General features: G+C 37.6%; 1 protein-coding gene across 30 annotated transcripts in view; it reads right to left on the minus strand.

Annotated features, from left to right (window-relative positions):
- ATP9B (ATPase phospholipid transporting 9B (putative)) overlaps positions 1-19,174 on the minus strand; it is a 198,309-nt gene that overhangs the window by 143,680 nt on the left and 35,455 nt on the right. For 19 of the 30 annotated variants that reach the window (XR_014840702.1, XR_014840698.1, XR_014840706.1 and 16 more), the window contains 2 exons: positions 13,518-13,576; positions 6,669-6,720 (listed from right to left, as the gene is read on the minus strand). Coding sequence is in view for 16 of the 30 variants with exons in the window: in XM_085017394.1 (XP_084873520.1) it covers positions 6,669-6,720; positions 13,518-13,576 (111 nt within the window). In the remaining 14 variants the exon portion in view is untranslated. The remainder of the gene's footprint in view (positions 1-6,668; positions 6,721-13,517; positions 13,577-19,174) is intronic. The other 11 variants (XM_085017471.1, XM_085017429.1, XM_085017423.1 and 8 more) reach the window with 1 other exon arrangement.

Genomic DNA, 19,174 nt, shown 5'->3' on the forward strand with positions numbered 1-19,174 from the left:
ACAGCATGGGGATCAAGTTATTCTTACATGTATACATTTTTTTCCCACCCTTTGTTCTGTTGCATTATAAGTATCTAGACATAGTTCTAAATGCTACTCAGCAGGATCTCCTTGTAAATCCAAGTTGTATCTGATAACCCCAAGCTCCCGATCCCTCCCACTCCCTTCCTCTCCTGTCGGGCAGCCACAAGTCTATTCTCCAAGTCCATGATTTCTTTTCTGTGGAAACGTTCATTTGTGCTGTATATTAGATTCCAGTTATAAGTGATATCATATGGTATTTGTCTTATCTTTCTGACTCATTTCACTCAGTATGAGAGTCTCTAGTTCCATCCATGTTGCTGCAAATGGCATTATGTCATTCTTTTTTTATGGATGAGTAGTATTCCATTGTGTATATATACCACTTCTTCCGAATCCAATCCTCTGCTGATGGACATTTGGGTTGTTTCCACGTCCTGGCTATTGTGAATAGTGCTGCAATGAACATGCGGGTGCATGTGTCTCTTTTAAGTAGAGTTTTGTCCGGATAGATGCCCAAGAGTGGGATTGTGGGGTCATATGGAAGTTCTATGTATAGATTTCTAAGGTATCTCCAAACTGTTCTCCATAGTGGCTGTACCAGTTTACATGCCCACCAGCAGTGCAGGAGGGTTCCCTTTTCTCCACAGCCCCTCCAGCACTTGTTATTTGTGGATTTATGAATGATGGCCATTCTGATTGGTGTGAGGTGGAATCAATCTCATGGTAGTTTTGATTTGCATTCCTCTTATAATCAGCGATGTTGAGCATTTTTTCATGTGTTTGTTGGCCATCTGTATATCTTCCTTGGAAAACAGTCTATTCAGGTCTTTTGCCCATTTTTCCATTGGGTGATTGGCTTTTTTGCTGTTGAGTTGTCTAAGTTGCTTATATATTCTAGAGATTAAACCCTTGTCAGTTGCATCATTTGAAACTATTTTCTCCCATTCTGTAAGTTGTCTTTTTGTTTTCTTTTGGGTTTCCTTTGCTGTGCAAAAGCTTTTCAGTTTGATGAGGTCCCATGGGTTTATCTTTTGCTTTGGGAGACTGACCTGAGAAAATATTCATGATGTTGATGTCAGAGAGTGTTTTGCCTATGTTCTCTTATAGGAGTTTGATGGTGTCTTGTCTTATATTTAAGTCTTTCAGCCATTTTGAGTTTATTTTGGTGCATGGTGTGAGGGTGTGTTCTAATTTCATTGCTTTGCATGCAGCTATCCAGGTTTCCCAGCAATGCTTGCTGAATAGATTTCTTTTTCCCATTTTATGTTCTTGCCTCCCTTGTCAAAGATTAATTGACCACAGGTGTCAGGGTTTATTTCCGGATTCTCTATTCTGTTTTGATACCAGTACCACACTGTTTTGATGACTGTGGCTTTGTAATATTGCTTGAAGTCTGGGAGAGTTATGCCCCCTGCTTGGTTTTTGTTTCTCAGGATTGCTTTGGCGATTCTGGGTCTTTTGTGATTCCATATAAATTTTTGGGTTGTTTGTTCTAGTTCTGTGAAAAATGTCATGGGTAATTGGATAGGGATTGCATTGAATCTGTAGATTGCTTTGAGTAGTACGGCCATTTTTACAATATTGATTTTTTCCAATCCAGGAACATGGAATATCTTTCCATTTCTTTACATCTTCTTTAATTTCGTTGATTAAAGTTTTATAGTTCTCGGCATATAAGTCCTTTACCTCCTTGGTCAGGTGTATTCCGAGGTATTTGATTTTTTGAGGTGCAATTTTAAAAGGTATTGTATTTTTATATTCCTTTTCTAACATTTCATTGCTGATATACAGAAATGCGACTGACTTCTGAATGTTAATCTTATATCCTGCTACTTTGCTGAATTTATGAATCAGTTCAAGTAGTTTTTGGGTTGAGTTCTTAGGGTTTTCTATGTATAGTATCATGTGATCTCCATATAGTGACAGTTTTATCTCTTCTCTTCCTATTTGTATACCTTTTATTTCTTTTGTTTGTCTAATTACTGTGGCTAGGACTTCTAAAACTATGTTGAATAGCAGTGGTAGGAGTGGGCATCCCTCTCTTGTTCCAGATTTGAGTGAGAAAGCTTACAGTTTTTCTCCATTAAGTATTATATTTGCTGTGGCTTTGCCATAAATGGCCTTGATCATGTTTAGGAATGTTCCCTCTATACCCACTTTGGCAAGCATTTTGATCATGAATGGATGTTGGACTTTATCAAATGCTTTTTCTGCATCTATTGAGATGATCATATGGTTTTTTACTTTTCTTTTGTTAATGTAGGACATGATGTTGATTGATTTGCGAATATTGAACATCCTTGTGAACCTGGGATGAACCCTACCTGGTCATGTTGGACGATAGTTTTCTTTTTTGGCAGTATCTTTGTCTGGTTTTGGAATTAGGGTGATGCTGGCATCATAGAATGTCTTTGGGAGTACTGCTTCTTCTTCAACCTTTTGAAAAAGCTTAAGGAGGATGGGCACCAGATCCTCTTTATATGTTTGGTAGAATTTGCCTGTGAAGCCGTCTGGTCCTGGACTTTTATTTGTAGGGAGTGTTTTTATGACATCTTCAATTTCATTTCTAGTGATCGGTCTGTTCAGTTGGTCTGTTTCTTCTTGATTCAGTTTTGGCAGGCTGTAAGATTCTAGAAAATTGTCCATTTCTTCCAGATTGTCAAATTTGTTGGCATATAGTTGTTCATAGTATTCTCTTATGGTTTTTTGTATTTCTGCAGTATCCATTGTGATTTCTCCTTTTTCATTTCTAATTTTGTTTATTTGGGTTCTTTCTCTCCTCTTCTTAGTGAGTCTACCCAGGGGTTTGTCAATTTTGTTTACCTTCTCAAAGAACCAGCTCTTAGTTTTAATTCTTCTATTGTTTTTTGAATCTCTATTTTATTGATTTCCTCTTTGATCTTTATAATTTCCTTCCTTCCAAAGAGAATTTCTAAAGCTAAGACTCCTTAATTGAAACCATTATTACAACACAATTTTTATATAGCTGGGAAGCTATCTGGTCCATCTTATAAAGAGAAGAGAAATATCAAAAAATAGTAATTTGACATTTTAATATGTCTACAAGAGTATTAGTAATTGTTTTAACAATTTAAATTTGAAAGAAAAAAATAATAAAACTGAGGAACATAATAGAACCGTAAGTTAAAACAGATTACAGTAAGGTCCTAAAACTGGATCCATAATTAAGTCTCCAGGAATATGTAACAATCAAAAATTTAGCATATGTGTGTATTATGCACATTTTTGTAAGGAACAAAAAGATAATTCTTGGAGTTCCCTTCGTGGTGCAGTGGTTAACGAATCCAACCAGGAACCATGAGGTTTGTGGGTTCGGTCCCTGGCCTTGCTCAGTGAGTTAACGACCCAGCCCTGCCGTGAGCTGTAGTGTAGGTCGCAGACGCGGCTCGGATCCTGCGTTGCTGTGGCTCTGGCGTAGGCCAGCGGCTACAGCTCCAATGAGACCCTTAGCCTGGGAACCTCCATATGTCGCGGGAGTGGCCCTAGAAACGGCAAAAAGACAAAAAAATAATAATAATAATTCTTTAGATTTTCAGAAAGATCCATGACCTCTAAAATATATCATCAGTCTATAGAGAAAAGCTGTCCCTACAACACAGAATACAAAGCAAAATTAGAGAAAAAAAAAACATTTTTAAAACAATCATCTTTAAATCAATTTGGATATGATGTTATTTACTTGAAGTTAGCACAATAAAGAGTGTCTCTTTTGCCTAATACCCCAATATTCTATTTATGCTCTGCTATCTCACTATGCCATAACAATGACATGGCAGCTGAGAAAGAATTTCCAAAATTTCAGCAAGGCATTTACGTTTTCCAGCACTCAGACTCTTCCTCTGAAAAATGTACATTTCTAACAATCTTCCAGCTTTAAAGTGCTGGATTTTGCTATTTTATCTTCTAATATAATCTATACAATCTATTTTTTTTTTAGTTAATTACCTAAAGCCATTTCCATATTTAGGATAATATTCTTTTTTTTTTTTTTTTTTGGTCTTTTTTCTATTTCTTTGGGCCGCTCCCGCGGCATATGGAGGTTCCCAGGCTAGGGGTCGAATCGGAGCTGTAGCCACTGGCCTACGCCAGAACCACAGCAACGCGGGATCCGAGCCGCGTCTGCGACCTACACCACAGCTCACGGCAACGCCGGATCGCCAACCCGCTGAGCAAGGGCAGGGACCGAACCTGCAACCTCATGGTTCCTAGTCGGATTCGTTAACCACTGCGCCACGACGGGAACTCCCATATTTAGGATAATATTCTTAATCTTACATATGTTTCTACCAGAATCACTACAAGGACAATTACTATAAAAGCATTCTCCCAAATGCAAACATTTTTGTTATTCATTATACTGAATACATTTATAAAGACAAACAATCACAAATAAGTAGGTAATATAAATAGGGATGGCAGTGTAAAAATCTCTCAAAACCCATTCCTCTGTAACTGTAATGAGAACATTAGTACTGTCAGAAGCAACTCCTTCGGAACTCTGGAAAATAAGCAAAGACTTGCACCAATCCCAGGTGCATTTATTCTAGAAACATGGCTAAATCCACCTTAGAGTGAAGTGTACGGTGTTTTGACTTGTCCCATTTCCAATATCCTGCCCCCCTCCCTAGCCAAATTCCATCATAACTGAGAAAAGCCAACAGTCTAGTAGCCAATAAGGGGAAAAAACCAGGGCCAGGACTCCCAAACCCCATGTCCAGAGAACTGTAGTCACCTGACCAGGTTGGGCTTGTCTGGACTGGACCCAAACCATAGCTCATTCACTGAGAATGGTGTTTCTCCTGGAATGTTTGTCAGAAATAATGGGTGGCAGTTGTTTAATATCACAGCTACCTTAGGCAGTGATAAAGCTGGGGTAAACAACAAGCTGACCAAAAAATGTAAAAGAAAAGCTGAAAAACTGAATGACAAGGGAGCTTTCAAAAGCTTTAACATATTCCTGAGAGTCCAGAAGGCCACCTACTAGTACAGGGCTGCACACATGCCCATGAAAACCAGAGAGTCCCAAATCTCTCATACCTGGCTGACCTTGAGGCTTTGTACAAGCAAGAAGTGAAGGGGAAGGCAGAGGTGTTAGCTGCTTGCTATAGCTCTGCAGGCGTTAAGGGAACAATAGCTATTGTAAAAGATAACCTTGCAACTTTGGTACTTAAGAAATCATACTTCTCTATCATATATAATCCATTTGATAATGGAACGGGAGGGGACTCTGTTCCACAAGTCACTAAGGAACTAGAGAGAGGGAAGCTCTGCCATCTTTAACAGGTTACTCTAGTCACAGACATCTAGCCTGTGCAGGGAAGAGAAGAGTAGATGGCTGCAGAGGAGGATAGAGCCAGGACAGGAAGTGGTACACATGACTTTCAGCCAGACCTTAAGGCATGGCCCCATCTACCTGGACAGGAAAGGGCAAAGGGCTGGAAAAGTAGCTCTCCAGCCTCAGCTCCATACCAAAACCAAACCTCCCATTAAGTAGCACACAATGAAGTAAATGTATCAAGTGTAGAGAGGTCACTTGATTACTAGGCTTAACTAAATTTTCCTGTTAATGGCAGCCTCATTTTAGGATGTAAATAATCAAACGAAAGTTGGAGAAAAGAGAACATATTTTTCTTCTTCTGACTTAAATGTTCTTTAAAAAATGCTGTTTAGAAATGAAGAAAAAAACTAAACTAAATCAACAACTATAAAATTTAACCATGTCCTTTCTAGAGTTCTTAAGCTACAAGTAATAGGTATGCTGAGCTTCCAAAACAAAAATAACATGCTAAATTTCCCATAAAAATATTGTTCATTTATTCAACAAAGTCAGAGGTGTAAGGCATAAACAGCTTTGGATATCACTTGAATAAACCTCCCATCATTTTAGAGATGATGAAAATGGATGACCACATAGCTAGCTAGGTCATGGAATTAGGCCTAATTGGCCAAAGCAGGCTAGATTTTAGGTTTCCTGATTTCCAACTGATGGTTCTTCTCCTTGACCACACGAGGCTTCCTTTTCATAATCCCTTTTGCACCTTCTTATTCTTTAAAGCTCGGGTCATATAAATATCATTTCTTTTATGAAGCCCATCTCAACTCATCTAGGCAAACTGTCTGCTCCCTCATGCTACCTTCACAGGTCTTTTAATATTTATATTACCTGTACAACCAGAGCATTGCTAAGTGTCAATGCGTGTACTTCTATAAATAAGTACATCATGAACTCTTTGAAGGGAGCAACTCAATTTTACTCCCTTTTGTATCCTAAGCAACAAGTAGTGCCTGGCACATAGTTAAGTGCTAAATAAATGTTTGCTAAATGATGAATAAAACTACAAATGCAGAATAGCAATAAAATTTTGAGCAATATCATTTAATATTTAGACATCAAAATGGATTTGATATATAGATTCTGATAGGATTGTATTTCTTAAACAAACATATTAAACAGTAAATCAGTGCTTTAAACATCAACAGTTAAATGTGCTTTATAAATGAATGAATTTAATATATCATCAAAGAAAAATTCTTATAAGAATAAATTTAACTGTTATCTTTCAAAATGAAACTTAAATTGCCAAAATACCAATTACCAGCAATATAAATAAAAATAAAAATACCTGCTTTTTCTGATGTCCTAAGAAATACCATGTCCGATGGGATTCTTTGATTCTGCAGAATAATATAAAATATTAATTATCTTTATGCAATTTTATAAATTAACACAATTCCATTCCAAAGGAGAAATAGTTACTAAAACAACTAAAATAATGTCATAATTCAACTCTATGCTGAAACAATTAACATTTATAATTTATGTAACAAATATGAATATTTTAATTCATATTTAATTAGAACTCTGAGGTTTTTTTCCCCCATCAATGAACCATGTAAGTGGCATTTAGGGATGACTTGAACACTGCTCCATTTCTGAAAAAATGTGAAATATTGCCATTTCTGTGGCCTCTGCTGTACCTCAACTCATACATATAATAGAGAAGTTATTGCCTTATACAGAATTATGTCCTCCCTGTAAGACTAAATGACCTGGAAAGTGAGGATAGTGTTCTTCTAACACCTAACACAAAACAAAGCATACCAAAAACAAAACACAGTAAATGCTGAAAAGCACAACTGAGCAAACAAGAACTACACAAGAACTACACAAATTTGAGGAGATATTCAGATACTCTTTTTCTGGCCATGCCCATGGTTTGTGAAAGTTCCTAGGCCAGGGATTAAACCTGTGCTACAGCAGTGATCTGAGCCACTGTAGTGAAAACACTGGACCTTAACTCACTGTGTCACAGGAGAACTCCTGAGGAGATATTCTTTTAAAAAGTAGAAAAGGAAAAAAACTCAAAGGTCACTACTCATACACTTATCTAATCGCTATTACTATTAATGATTAATATTTTAGTATTACTAATAATTAGAATAATTAGTTGGGAAAGCTATATAAAAGTAAAGAAAAATATATAATTATAAGAATGTTTCATATAATTTCATGAATCATTTCTATTTTTGAGACTTAAGCAAAGATTTATCTATACACAATAAAGAAATGAATTACTTGTCAATCAGCAAGCAACAAAAATAAATATAAGTTGTTAAAGCTAAGAAAAGTGTGCTGTAGAACAGAACGAATGAACAAAGAAGGCAATTATTAAGATCTAAACTCTCAGGTGAATGGAGAAATCACAAAGGAAATTAGAAAATATTGTTAACAAAATGGTAATAAAAACATATCAAAAAGTGGAACACAGCCAAAGACTGGAAAATATACACAATTAAATTGCACAGACTAGAAAAGGGAGGCTAAAAATACATAAAGAACTAAATATCCCTTTATTTTTTGGTCTTTTTAGGGCCATGCCCATGGCATATGGAAGTTCCAGGCTAGGGGTCAAATCAGGAGCTGCAGCTGACAACCTACTCCACAGCCACAGCAACACTGGATCCAAGCCATGTCTGCAAACTACACCACAGCTCATGGCAATGACAGATCCTTAACCCACTGAGCAAGGCCAGCAATCAAACCCACATCCTCATGGATACTAGTCGGGATCATTACTGCTGAGCCATTATGGGAACTCCTAAATAGCCACTTAAAAGCAAGAGAAAAAAAACACAGCCAATGAATCCCAGAGAAAGTACAAGGATGTAAGCAAATATAAGAGCAAAACTAATGACACAGAAAATAAAAACATCTTTACCAATAACAAAGAGCAAGAGCGTAAATATTTTTTAAAAATAGGCCATTTTGGTAATAAGAAAAAAGCAGCATTAGAATAAAACTGATAAAACATGGGCAAGTCCTCTGAACAAAAAAACCGTAAAAGTTCCTGAATGAAATTAAATAAACTCTTAGTAAAAAGAACATAACAATTCTGAAATGAAAATCTATAGTACCGCAAAGATGTGAAGCGGCCATAAACTATCTATACATTCAACACAAACCCAGAGTCTTAACATGGTTTTTTGGTGGAACTGACAAGATATTCCTAATATTTACAGAGAAACATAAAGGCCAAGAATGACTGAGACAAGTGTGAGGAACAACAATGGAGGGCTGACTTTACAATTTAACAAAGCTAGATGTTAAACTACAGTAATAGGACAAGATGGTATTCCACCAAGAGAGAAATTATAAATCAACGTAAGGGCAAAGAACCCAGAAGTCATCCCCCACACATACAGACATTAGGTTTATAAGAAAGTCAGCACTGCAGACATCCTGTCAATACACAGCGCTGAGAATATCAGATAACCCTGAAGATGAGAAGAGGCCACACCCTGCCTCTACTACTGAAAGAGGAAATCTATTCCACATGAACAACACTGCTAAATGTCCAAGTCAAAACAACAAAACCTAAAAAATAATACAGAAGAATATTTTCATGACTTTTTGGTAGGAAGAGATGTCTGAAACATGACTCCTTCCTCCTACCACCAAAAAAAAATTTTTTTAAAACCTACTATAAATGAAAAGATTAATCTGGTAGACTTCATTAAAATTAAGAATCTCTGTTCCATAAAGCACACTAGGAAGGAAAAGATATTTGCAACATAAAAGTAATAAAGGACTCCCATACAGAATACTTGAAGGTCTGCAAACTATTAAGAAAGGATAACTCAGAAGAAAAATAGCAAGAGATTCTCAAAAGGTTCTTCCTAAACAAGAATCCAAAATCACATGAAAAGGTGTCTAATTTTGTTAGTTTTCGAAGAAATGCACATTAATGCCACAACTACTACTTACATACAGGAAATGGTAAATTTTAAAGGTTGGCAATGCCGAGTACTGACAAACATGAATAATGGAAACTCGTACCTCTGATCTGAGTATAACTTGACGCATCATTTTGCAAAATCATTTGCAGGAGGTACACAAGTGGAATATACACACCCTCCAAAATCCAACAGGTCCACTTTTCAGTATACATGCAGCAACAGCATGTGCATGTGTGAGCCAAAAGCCATGGTTAAATATGACACAGTATCATTCCTAACAAGAAAAACTTAGAAGCAACCCAAGTAGGCATACCATGTAACAACAAAATGAATTACAGCTGCACACACCATGGAAGAATCTCATAATCAGTATTGATCAGAAATAAGCACCCGCCCAAACACAGTTCCACCCACTGAATTTTCTAGGTGTCCTGGGTGAAAATCAATTACCCACAAATTTAATTATTTATGGACTCTTTTTTTTTTTTCTTTTGTCTTTTTGTCTTTTTGTCTTTTTGCCTTTTCTAGGGCCGCTTCCTGCGGCATATGGAGGTTCCCAGGCTAGGGGTCGAATCAAAGCTGTAGCTGCCAGCCTATGCCAGAGCCAAAGCAACGCGGGATCTGAGCCGCGTCTGCAACCTACACCACAGCTCAGGGCAATGCCGGATCCTTAACCCACTGAGCAAGGCCAAGGACCGAACCCGCAAACCTCATGGTTCCTAGTCGGATTCGTTAACCACTGTACCACGACAGGAACTCCTATTTATGGACTCTTTTAAACTTTTGATTTATGCCAGTTCCATACTGTCCTGATTACTGTAACTCTGTGTAAGTTTGGAAATGGAGAAGTGTGAATACTCCACTTTTGCTCATATTTTAAAAAATTGTTTTGGCTATTCTGAATCTCTTGTATTTCCATATGAATTTTAGAATCAGCCTGTCAGTTTCTACTAAGAAACCAGGGAGGATGTCGGGAGAGACAGAACTGAATTTATACATGGATTTGGAAGTACTACCCTTTTAACAACAGAACACTTGTAACCCATGAACATGGGATGTCTTTCCATTCATTTAGGTCTTCTTTACTATGTTTCATTTTTTTTTTTTTTTTTTTTCTTTTTAGGACTGCATCTGTGGCAAATGGAAGTTCCTGAGCTAGGGGTCAAATCAGAGCTGCAGCTCCAGGCCTATGCCATAGCCAGCAGATCGAGCCACATCTGAGACCTACACCACAGTTTGCAGCAACGCCAGGTCCTTAACCCACTGAATGAGGTCAGGAACTAGAAGTTTAAACTCAGATGCAGTGAACATTGAGGCCTACATCATTCTCTTTCCACTTTCTGTCCCAGGTTGCTCCCCTCTTATCTTCTACAACTACTGACATCTGAGACACTGACCTCAATCTGATTACCACCATTCTTTGAAATATTCATAAAATGAATACCAATGTACCAATTTTAATTCCATGTTTAGATACAAAATTACAATTATCCTACAACATAACATAAAATCCACTACAGAAATACCCAAACACTGATTTCTAAGTAGAAACATGGTTAAATAAAAGAGAAATCGCTTTTCTGGTTAGTGGTAAGCATTATCAGAATTTTTAAATAAAAAGTAAAAGGACAAAGCCATTTGCTACCAATCTGCTACTTCCTTATGATGGTTATGTCAATCGGCGAGAAAAAAACCTTTCGTCGCTACAAAAATCACAAGATTGGCTTAACAAATATCATGAACCCACTACTAAAAATTTAGCATTTCACAGTAATTATTGGAAACTACATATCAAATTTCTGAATATTCAAAATTTTCTAGGTAAGTAAAACATATGAAAAGATTTTATATAAAAATGGATGTAAAATTGGCAAATAAAAAACTAAATCAGGTAAGCGGAGCCACTCCTATTTTTTCAGTAAGCAGAAATGCTTTCTAAAGGTTAGTGAAAATATTTTATAAGTATTTCTTCTAACTTTGCCACCAAATCTTTATTTTTTTTTTCTGGCTTATTTATTTATTTAAATTTTTTTTATTGTTATTTCCCCCAATACAATTTTTTTTTCTACTATACAGCATGGTGACCCAGTTACACATACATGTATATATTCTTTTTTCTCACATTATCATGCTCCATCAGAAGTGACCAGACATTAGTTCCCAGTGCTACACAGCAGGATCTCATTGCTAATCCATTCCAAAAGCAAGAGTTTGCATCTATTAACCCCAAGCTCCCAATCCATCCTGCCACCAAATCTTTAAATTTAGAGCAGTGTAGGGTACAACACACATGCTCATATACATATAACACTGGAATATCATCCACAACATGCTACTCACTGGACACCGAAGTGACAAACACAGAGATGTACGACCAGCACATCAAAGGGAAACCTTCACCTGGATGTCTACAAAGGCCTGTGTCTCTCACCAATCTTTCTTCCTAGTGGGGAACACACCTGTGAGGCCAGAGACACTGAAGAGTAGCACCCAGAAACAGATGCTGAGTTCTCTTTCACATCTGTCTGTCTAATGAGATGGCCAAGAAGGGCTCACCTGTTAATCAGTAAAATGGGAGAACTATAGGAAGATAAGAAGGCGAGTACCTTGCTCCACCAAACTAAACAGCAAAGGTAAGGAAAAAGGGTAAATAGGAAAGTAAACAATAAACAGAGCTCATGTGACTCATGAAGAGAATCTCTTCCAACCTTCAAACTCCAAAACACACACTATACATCCTCTTCAAAGTCAAGAGGAAAACCAAAGGTGACAGGGCATCACTTCGGGGACTAGATCTCAAAGACTGGTCCATTCTGCTACCACTGACACTCTCTCTCCCTTCCTGCCAGCAGACTGGTGGTGAGCTGCCCTGTGGAGAGGTCCATGTGGCCAGGCACAAGGGCGGCCTTGGGCCACCAGCTCATAGAACTGAGGCCCTGACTCCAAGAGGCACCAAGCATGGTAACAGCCCCAAGAATAAGACAGGCATCAGCTACAGCCCAGAGGGGCCAGAGGCAATGGCTACTAGGCTGAAACTTGCCACACACACCCTGACTGGAGCCTTCAGAGGGGCCCCAAGCCAGGAAGTACAGCTAGGCTGCACTCAGATTCCTGACCACAGAAACTGTGAGAAAACAAATGTTGGGTTTTTTAAAATACTGCATCAAAATTTATATGATAATATAACATATGGCTCAGCCATCTCTTGTCAGCATTTATCCTAGAGAAACCCGCAAAGATACATGTACATATTCATTATAGCATTTTTTAATAGCAGAAAAGAAAAACCATCCAAAATCTAACAATGCACCAAAAGTTAGTAACTAATTGTGTCCATGTAACTGAATACTACATAAATAATTTGCAAATTGGTTATGTTTAATTTGCTCCCATTCTGTAAAATCACACATTTTCTGTGTGGCGATCAATGTAACAAGATGAAGACCGCTCTTGTCTTGAGGAAGTAGGCTTCCTTTACTAAACAGCTCCGCAAGGTGGCTCAGGCTGCGTGCGTTCCCATGTGGTTCCCATGTGGATGTCGGCTGGTACCAACGGCTCAAACTACGCTGTTTAAGAGGCCTTATTAAAATGCGGCATTTTCTATCTTTAAGTGTTGTTCTACAGCCTTAAAAAAGACCATGCACTCAGTCAGCACTCCTCAGGAAACCTGTGTGTGCAGGTTCTACGCACAGAGCCCACGCAGTCACACTCCGGGCCAGCAGTGGCTAGTCGATGGCCACTTCTGACCACCACAAGGTTTCTTAATGGCTTCTTCCCACCCTGACCTCAACTTTTTCTTTCTAATCCTCTTTTACTTCCATTTACCTTTCCTTCTTTAAGTTTTTAAGCCATGAGATTTAATATCCGATAATTACGTATATCTATCTGTAAAAGGAAGCTCTAGAATTGAAACATGTTCTGTTATAAATAGGTTCTAACTAATACAGTTTTTTTGGTCAAAAGACAATTCTGACAATGCAACATTAAACAGTTAACATGTCTTATTTTAGACAAAAATATGACTTTACCTGCACACACTGTAAAGTACTTTAGCAAAACAGACTATATAAAATTCTAGTTTTTTTTCTTCATATATATCAAATCTTACACAAAGATGATAAGATTTAAAATAACTGTCTCAAATAATTTCCTTCAGATTCAAAAGTTACTTGCAATAAGGCTAAATGTTAATAACTGGTATATACAAGTCTAAAATATATTAAAAATGCGTCAACCTTTTCCACTATGATGAGGTCTCCAACTTGTATGTCTGAACTCTTAACTTGCACTTTACCTTAAAAAAAAGAAGAAGTATAATCAACTCAGGGAAATAATAGCACACCAGAGTTAAACTTTCAGTTGATAAATAATACTTTAGAAATAACTTTGGGAGGAAAAATATTAGAAATTTATCTGTACTATACTTTTAAAATTATTTTCAGATATACATAGTTACTAAAATTAAATTCTCTCAGTCAACTCCCAAATATAATTTACTATCCCCCAACAAAGAATGTGTGGGAATGAGGAAGAAGATTCCTTTTGAAAGGTTCTTCCCATATCTGCCATTATTTCAGGTCTGAGTCAAGTTACAGATGATCAAAAATAGTACTAAATTATTTGATGACTGAAGCTGAATAACATGGAGATGTAAAGTCCTTACATTAGTATTGTGAATGGCAGAGTTCCTGTGGTGGCTCAGTGGTTAAGAACCCGACTAGTGTCCATGAGGATGCAGGTTTGATCCCTGGCCTTGCTCAGTGGGTTAAGGATCCAACCTTGCTGTGAGCTGTGGTCACAGACGCTGCTTGGATCCTGCATTGCTGTGGCTGTGATGTAGGCTGGCAGCTACATCTCCGATTTGACCCCTAGCCTGGGAACCTCCACATGCCACGGGTATGGCCCTAAAGAGACAAAGACAAAAAAAAAAAAACAAAAAACAGAAAACAACTATGAATGGCATTGATTGGCACATAACTGATATAAATAAAGAAAATTATATGTAGAATCACCCTCCACTACTACGTTCACAGAGGTCAGGGCTGAAAACTAAGGTCTAAAGCTTTACACAAAAAGTGGTGCTTCTACATGGTATACTGTAAATTTGTCATCATGGATACAGTTTCTATCCGTTTACAGAACCTAGCATACAAATCTACATAACGTTAGTGCCATGGGATAGAGACACTGACGTGGACAGTGTGAGGCCGTCCCACAGAATTGGTGAGGCTGGGTTGGGCTCTTTCTCCCTGGTCTCCTCCCGCCCTCCCTCCTGTCTCCCATTTCTCTCCCCACTTCCCTTGCTCCCCGACTCCATCTTTGTCTTCCTCTATCAATCTCCCTTTTAGGACCAGCAACAGCCCTGTGGATCTATTTCTACATTTTTGTAACTACTGTTTTGACACGAGAAAAGGTCCACTTCTTTCATATTCAATTTATTCTGAAAGCTAACTGAATTAAGTTCATGTTAAATTATCAAAAACTAACATACCAGTCATTACACTGACTTTTAGACCATCCACATCGCCTTAGTATAAAGCCTGATTTCCTAAATACATCTTAAAGCAGCTGAATAGAACCATACCAGTAACTAATGATTTGTTTTGAGGATATCAAAAAGTTTCATAAATACTATGTTATACATTTTTGCCATTAAATTTTTCCATGTGGAGTTCTCGCTGTGGCTCAGCAGTTAGCGAACCCGACTAGCATCCATAAGGACACAGGTTCGATCCCTGGCCTCACTGAGTGGGTTAAGGATCTGACATTGCCATGAGTTGTGTAGGTCACAGATGTGGCTCAGATACTGTGTTGCTATGGCTCTGGGTAGGCCAGCGGCTACAGCTCCAATTTGACCCCTATCCTGGGAACCTCTATATGCTGTGGGTATGGCCCTAAGAAGACAAAAAAAAATTTTTTTTCCATGTTCTTCAATTATGCAATATATGCATTATGGCTAGAGTTACTTGGGGGGGGAGGTGAAGCTACTTTTTATCCATTTTATAAAATAGCAGTGTTCTTTAGAATACAAATGAAACAATCTTAAGATATCTTTACAATTGAAAAATATACTAATAGTCAAAAAACATACCTGCAAAAGGATGCCTATTGTAATTTTTTTTTTCAGTTGGTCACTTTAAGTTTCATGTCTGTACTCCGACTACGGTCTTTTTTTTATAGCTAAGCATCAGGTAGTAGAGATCACTACCACTGATCTCATACTCCCTGAGTATTAACTCAACAGACTTCCTATCTTATCATTTAGCTTAATTTTTTCTCCTATGGTCCAATCCACTTTTCCTTCCTTCTGCTTTTTTACATTCTCTGTAATAGACACATTTCAAAAGAAGAGAAAAAGAAACAGTTGTAGTTGCAAGATGTAATACATGTAATAAATAATTTTAAAATGTTTTGAAACAGAGAAAACAGATCCTTTTTTGACTCCTTAATGAAGGTCTTACACTTCTGAGAGATTCATTATCCTCTCCCATGGTAACAGACACAATTTATATTGAATAGCCTTTAATTTTAGGCATTATATACTGATCGCTATTAATTTCTATGGAACTTACTACCCATTACACCTTTAAGTAAAGTAGTTTATGGTAAAATGCAATGTTGAAAGTTCTCAACTCTTATAATATTGCATATTAATAAAATATGAGATGGCTAAACAACGTACAGTGTCAAATCAGTATGATAATCTGCCTCACTTATATGTTCAAAGTACCAATTTCTAAATTTTGAAGGATTGGTCAAATCGTCCAACAGTTCTTAATTCTCTAATAATTCTAATCTTGTGTTCAGGGGACTTCCTGCACTTCTTTTACGGTCCTTGCCACACGAACTCACCGACCTCTCTTCTGTTCTCTTTCCCAGAGAACAGTTAGGACACTGGGCAGACAAGATGGAGGAAAGCTACCTGTGCCCATGGAAAGCACCTGTCCACCACGGACAGCCCAGCACCATGACCTTCAGCTGCTTAATCTGATCAGCCCATGCCTAGACTAGTGGTTTGATTTCCAGCTACCCTTTGTGACCTGAACTGATAGCTGATCCTAAAAAGCAAGGTGTTCATATCTGAGTTGTAAGAGACTGGTGACAATAAAAATTCCCTACATTTTACAAGTCACAGCACATATAAAACACACAACTACCACCTGCTCTCACAAACCAACAGAACCATCAACAACACAAAGCATTTATTAATGGACATTTCACATTTAATAAATTCAGAGCTACACTTCAGAGAAGCAAGTCCTAAATACAGTAACAAAAATACTTCAAAGCACATGCCAGGATTTAAACCTACCGACAGTTTTCCTTAAAAATATCCTATTCAATTTATTGTCAAGCACATATTCAAGAAGTTACACTTACAACAGTCCTCCCCTCTCGCTAAGCCACTGCAGGTGTATCCTTCCACTGAATTTCTTCTAGTAATACATGTCCCCTGCCACTACGCTTCCAAAGTATGATGGCTTACATGTTTCTTTCTCACGAAAGGAAAGCATCCATCTAACTTGTTCCATGAACCAAGTTTTATTGTCTCCTCTGAAGAAAGATCAAAAATTACTCAAAGAACTATTCTTCCTCCAAAGTGTCTTAACCATGCTCCCTGCCTACCAATGTCACTGCCATTCATCATTTTCACCGTAGAAAGAATATACAACTAAATGTTCCCCACTGTTATTATCTCTCTAACTCAACATAAATTCCAAATGGACTAGTTACAGAAATTAAGATTTATGTTTACCTTTACCCCAAACCTCCCATTATTTGACAATTACTCAGAAGACAGTGCAATATGCAGTATGTGTAATGCTCTTCACGACTGGTCTCACATTAACTTCCTGGCTTTACCTGCTGACTACATTTCAGTCTCCCTTTGTTCCTGCTCCATCTTAATCTGGCACCTTACCTACACGTACGTGATGCCTATGCTTTACTCTCACAGGTTCTCCGCACTTACTGTTCCTTTTGACTGAAACCCCTCCCTCCCCAGACCTCCTAATTCCACAGCAAATATAACCCCATGAGGTCTCTGTAACTTGCACAAGCATCAACGGTATCGTTAACACACTGTAACACGATGTGCTTAAAATGTTAGAAACATTCAAACATCGGAGTGTCTACCAAATTTCAGATCCTATGCCCTTCTAGGAGGTTTAGTTTGTTCTCGCCAAACTTAACCCCTTTTTTGTCTTTTTGTCCGCCCCGCAGCATATGGAGTTCCCAGGCCAGGAATCAGGTCCATAGTTGCAACTTATGCCACAGAAGAGGTAATGCTGGATCCTTTAATCCACTGTGCCAGCCCAGGGATTGAACCTGCATCCTGACACTGCAGAGATACTGCTGATCCCTTGTATCACAGCAGGAATCACCTAACTTAACTCATTTTAAAAGAACAGGAGGCATTTACAACCATTCTATTCCTAAGCAGTTGAAATGGGCCAAGTATCAGAATGGATTAGAGAGACCATAACCTTATAAGCCACCTCTAACTAGAAAAAGACATTATCAAATATGGTTGAAAATGTATTACTTATTTTCCAACAAAACACACACAAGGTGATAAGAGTGGAAGATAATTAAACAACTTTTGAAAATAACACTTGGGTCACATATAAGGAGCCCTCTAGAAGGTCAAAAGCAAATGAATAGGTACTGCTTCCTGGGCAGATAACCTACTCTATCAGTAGGTTATTTGGTGTGTCTTCACTATTTGGGTAAGAATGGCACTCTCCCCTAACTCTCTCAACATTTTAAGTGGGTGTGGAAGTAGGAGCCTAACTTAAACCAGATTATGAAGCAAAGCAGGTAATTGGGAAATAAGTATTATATTACATTACATTATATTATGAAAGTGACCTATGCTCTGAAAAAAATATTGCTGAGAGAAATTTTAGAACATTTAAATAAATGAAGAGATATATTTCATTCATGGGTCAGAAGTGTCAATTCTCCCCCAAATTTATCTATAGATTTAATGTAATCCCAATCAAAATCCCATCAGGCTTTTTTTTAAAAACAGAAATTGTCAAACTGATACTAAAAGTCATATGGAAACACAAAGGATCTAGTCTAGCTCAAACTATTCTAAAAATGAAAATCAAAGTTGAAGAGCAAACATCACCTGGCTTCCCCTGACCTCTGCTGATGAAGCTGAGCATGTCAAGGGAAGGCAGTTTACTCAGGGGATACAGATACCCTACCCCAACATGAGCTGAGAACAAAAGTGGGAACAAAATGTGCAAAGGCCAACCCTCATGGAACTTACATTCTAGTAAAATTAAGGCAGAATGAAATAAAATATATTCACAAATGAACTGTATAAATTACAGCCTAGGAAATATGAAAAAAAAGAAATACTATCGCCTGGGGGAAATATTATAAAGCATCTTGCCAAAAGTAACCAATTTTTACTATTAAACGCTCACTAGCTATAATCAAAGTGTTTTTTTAAAAAAATATTCTTCAGCAGTAACAAAAAATTAAGATGCTCAAATTAAACCCAATCACATCTTTTTCCTTTTCTTGCAGTAAAAAGAGTTGGGATTGCTTTAGAAAGAATACCAGAATAATAAAATATTATACTGTGGAGTTTCCGTTGTGGCTCAGCGGGTGAAGAACCTAACTAGTATCCATGAGAATGTGGTTTCGATCCCTGGCCTCACTCAGTGGGTTAAGGACCTAGCATTACTGTGGCTATGGCAAAGGTCAGCAGCTGCAGCTCTGATTTGATTCCCAGCCTGGGAACTTGAATATGCTGCAGGTGCAGCTCTAAAAAAAATAAATAAATAAGAACGAAAGAAAGAAAGAAAGAAAGAAAGAAAAATAACTATTACACGGTAATAAGAAATATTTAAAGATAAAACATTGAATGCTATTC

This window comes from Sus scrofa, chromosome 1 (assembly GCF_054392235.1).
Source record: "Sus scrofa isolate SSC_HxYL_T2T_F1_AM1 chromosome 1, Sscrofa_HxYL_maternal_Yorkshire_Landrace_v2.0, whole genome shotgun sequence".
Classification (NCBI taxonomy): domain Eukaryota; kingdom Metazoa; phylum Chordata; class Mammalia; order Artiodactyla; family Suidae; genus Sus; species Sus scrofa.